The sequence below is a fragment of the Nematolebias whitei genome, chromosome 3 (assembly GCF_014905685.2).
Source record: "Nematolebias whitei isolate Nwh7 chromosome 3, NemWhi1, whole genome shotgun sequence".
NCBI lineage: Eukaryota > Metazoa > Chordata > Actinopteri > Cyprinodontiformes > Rivulidae > Nematolebias > Nematolebias whitei.
In genome coordinates, this window is record NC_056500.1 from 45189241 (window position 1) to 45193636 (window position 4396).

At 41.6% G+C, this 4396-nt stretch overlaps 1 protein-coding gene across 1 annotated transcript in view; it reads right to left on the reverse strand.

The window, feature by feature from the left end:
• sap130a (Sin3A-associated protein a) overlaps window positions 1-4396 on the reverse strand; it is a 45150-nt gene that overhangs the window by 14079 nt on the left and 26675 nt on the right. The window contains exons 12-13 of the mRNA XM_037675004.1: window positions 3669-3959; window positions 3413-3584 (exon numbers count right to left, since the gene is read on the reverse strand). Of these exons, the coding sequence (XP_037530932.1) occupies window positions 3413-3584; window positions 3669-3959 (463 nt within the window). The remainder of the gene's footprint in view (window positions 1-3412; window positions 3585-3668; window positions 3960-4396) is intronic.

The window sequence follows — 4396 nt, forward strand, 5'->3', positions numbered from 1 at the left end:
CTTGACAGTGGCATTCCTGTTTGAGGTGCAGTGACGTTTAAGGGCCCAGAGATCACGAGCATCCAGTAGAGTTTTACGGCCTTGACCCTTATGCACAGCGATTGTTCCAGATTCTCTGAATCTTTTGATGATGTTATGCACCGTTGATGATGATAACTTAAAAGTCTTTGCTATTTTACGCTGGCTAACACCATTCTGGTATTGTTGCACTATCTTTCTGCGCAACAATGGTGGAATTGGTGATCCTCTTAAGATCTTGGCTTCTGAGAGACACTGACACTATGAGAAGCTCTTTTTATACCCAATCATGTTGTCAATTGACCTAATTAGTGTTAATTGGTCTTCCAGCTGTTCGTTATATGTTCAATTTCCTTTTGCCAGCCACTTATTGCTACTTGTCCCAACTTTTTTGGGATTTGTTGACACTGTGACATTTTGAATCAACATATTTTTCCTTTAGAATGTTACATTTAGGGCAGCACGGTGGCGCAACTGGTAGAGCTGCTGCCTCTCAGCGAACAGGTCCCTGGTTCAAACCCCGGTCCAGGTGCCTTCTGGGTGGAGTTTGCATGTTCTCTCCGTGCATGCGTGGGTTTTCTCCGGGTACTCCGGTTTCCTCCCACAGACCAAAAACATGCATGTTAGGCTGATTGGTAACTCTAAATTGTCCCTAGGTGTGAGTGAGAGAGTGAATGGTTGTTTGTCTCGTTTGTCTCTATGTGGCCCTGTGATGGACTTGCGACCTGTCCAGGGTGTACCCCGCCCCTCGCACAGTGATTGCTGGACATGGGCACCAGCGACCCCCGTGACCCAAAATGGAATAAACGGGTAAAGATAATGGATGGATGGATGGATGAATGTTACATTTACTCAGATTAAACTTTTGATCTGTCATCTATGTTATATTACGAATAAAATAGACATTTGCCATATCCACATCATTGCATTCAGTTTTTATTCACAATTTGTTTAGTGTCCCAACTTTTTTGGAATCCGGTTTGTAGATGGGTTGCCAAATGGCGGCCGCAGGAGCGGGCACGGGAGGACTATAACAAGAATTTAACAAGATTAACACTTAAACACAATCATTTGTTTGATCAAAATTATATCAAAAGGTGTGTCTAGCTGCATTTTGCCGGGGCGGTGCAGCGAAACCAAGCTGATTTGACGCTTGCTCCAAGCGAGCTGGACGAAGGTGGCAGGGTATGGCAAGCCGATTGTGTCACTAATAGCCACTTTCACCTATTGCATGACACAAAGGCATGCTGCACTACTCGAGTGCCATCTAGTGGCTGAAAATGATAGTGCTCAATATTTTAGTCAAAATGAATAACAAAAAAGGTTAAATCACGTCATCTGGACCTACCTGGATGATTGAGTTTACAACCTTTTCAGTCAGAATGAATGAAAACGTCATATCTCAACCAAAAATTGGTTTATAAGTATGGGGGACAAAAATCCATAAATAAGTTGGTTCGGTGTATAAGTTGCAGGGCATGCAAATTATGGAAACAAATGTGACTTATAGATGGAAAAATATGTGTGACAGGAGAGCTGCAAGAGTGGAAGGGAAGGTTTACAAGATGGTAGCGAAACCTGCTGTGATGACTGGAGATGGTGACTAATGAAAGTTGACAAAGATAAATATGTTAAGATTTTCATTGGGTGTTACCAAAATGGACAGGAATAAAAATGATTTTATCAGAGGGACAGCTCAGGTTGAAGAGTTTGGAGACAAAGTTAGAAAGACAAGGCTGAGACAGTTTGGACATGTGGAGAGGAGGGACAGTAGATATGTTGGACAAAGAATGTTGATTATGGAGCTGCTAGGGAAAAGGAGGAAAAGACAAAAACCACAGAGAAGGTTCATGACCAGTGCTTAATTTGTAAACTGATTGATGCTGGAACAGCAGGCAGGCTGGGGGAAGTGTGTGTGTGTGTGTGTGTGTGTGGGGGGGGGGGGGGGTCTCTGGGTCCTCTCACAGAAAATTGTGAATAACAGAGATGCCATTTCCTGCATTTTGGTTTATTTTAATGGGTTGTTATACATTAACATTCACCTACATTTGTAAACAATAAAATTACTATTTTGGAGAAGAACAGCAGGTTGTGTGTAAGCAGCTCTGATTCTGTCTGGTGTCCCAAACCCCCTCCTCCCCCACTTCATGGTTCGGAGCTGGACTCTTCTCCGCTCCTGCTCCAGTCTCATGGCACTGTTTGAAGCACCTGAAGGCTTCAGTTCTCTGTTGTCCAACTAAGGACAATCCATCCATCCATTTTTTTATTAAAGTAAATTGTACTGTCTTTTTGACATTTCGATTGCCATTTTGACAAATTAGCGCCATTGTTTTGAAACGTGACGTATAATGTGAATAACACATCAAACATTTCTCTCTTTGTATTTTTTTTATTTATTTTTTACAGTAAGCTGTTTTTGATTTATTATGTCTGAAATGTAGCAGGAGTTCAGACACCTGCTGATGTTGCGCGCGTTGTGTAGAGCTGTTTGGAGACGTTTCTGTGCATAACGTGCACTGTCCACAGGGCATTTATTTATTCTATTGAATAAATGATCGTTTCTGTTTCTGGGGTTTGAGAGGAGGAGAGAGGGTGTTTTTCAGTGCGCAGCACTGCTGAGCAGGGACAAGATTTGGAGAGGAGGAGAGAAGGACTAAGCACAGAATCTCTGTGCAGAAGACGATCTGTCCCTTTGTCCTCAACCCCCCCCCCCAAAAAAAAAATTTTAAAATGTGCGATGACTTTGAACTTTTAGGGACAGAGCTGCCGGATCAGAACAAAGAGATGCCGGAACAGAACGGGTCAAAATGAGAGAGCTCCCGGATCTTGTTCCGGCAGGATCCAGCTCAAATTACCCACTGTTCATGACTGTAGTGAAGGTGGATAGGCAGGGGGTTGGTGTGACAGAAGAGGACGCTGGGATAAGAGAAGATGGAGGCAAATAATCCACTAAATAATCAGCATCAGTAGAGGGAAGAATATCGTTTGTTTTTGGCACCTATGAAACAAACAAGAACAGTAATGTTAAGTAAAATGTTCTTTAAATATTGCGCGATCCCGAGTTAAAAACAGGAACTTTTATACAAAGCAGAATTTTTTTCGTTTTTGTTGACAATTTTTTTTTTTTTCCAACTTCTGTTTCCCATTACTTTTGACCTATTCCAGGCAAGATAACTTAACCAGGTCACAACAATTAAAAACACAATTAATTGATGTTCATGTTCTAAGTGTGTGACAAGCACACATTTTTGTGAAAGCAATATATATCAAGTTAACATTTGTGCCGTTATCTGTGTTGGTTTAACTGGTACAAGCAGATTTTATGAAAAAAAAAAAAGCATTTAAGATGAACCATGTGGCATTATAATGTTTCACATATTAATGTTTCACTCACCTTTCATTTGCAGGCTTTTTGCGAAGGATGCTGGGTCGTGGGGAGGAAACCAGAGTGGGAGCTCCTCCTACTCCTCCCTGAGCGTGGGCCTGCACCATGGTAGCTACTGGCTGGGTCGTGCCAAAAGTGCTGCTAATGGGACTCGCTACAAAGCCATCAGCCAGTACAACTCCTGCATTTGATTAAATATGCATAAGCAAGAAGCCACAGTTTAAACATACTGTTCTCAAAAAGGTGATGTCGGTTTAGTAAATACCAGGTTTTGCTTCAGACTGTGGTTGTTGCTGCTGCTGTGTGACATTTGGTGCCTGCTGTATTCCTTGTGTGGTAATTGATGCAGATGTGTGCAGGCTCTGAACTCCAATCTGAGCAGGCTGTATGCCCTGTGCTGCAATTGGTGCTGGCTGGATCCCCTGGGTGCTGATTTGTGCAGAGGGGAGACCAATGCGGTCCACAGCCATCAGCTGCATGTGATTAAGGTGGACCGTGGTAGCGACGCCCACTCCCGTCTGAGTGGGCAGTGCTGAACTTGGAGCTTGAGGGGTCACTTGGGGAAAAAAAACAGAATGAAAAAGTTAAAATAAGAGTTTTACACTATTGGTTTCACATGTTGCCAAACAAAAAATCTGGTACCGTCTCAGTATGGAAACCTATAAGTAAAACAACAAATCGGAAGTGCTTAAAAAAAAAAGGTAAATATAATATAATGATATAATACCCCACTTTATATCAGCTGCAGGGAACAAAGTCAAAGAAAGCAGACTGTCAATGTTCCTTGTTGCTGAAGCATTTGAATGTTGAATGTTTATAGTTTTAAAGATGAGTGTTTTTCTGGACTGGAACTGAACAGGGAATGGAAGTGAACCTTAATGTTTTTGGTACAAGATATTTAAGTGGTCAGGACATACTCTGTGTGTATATATATATATATATATATATATATATATATATATATATATATATATACACATATATATATACACA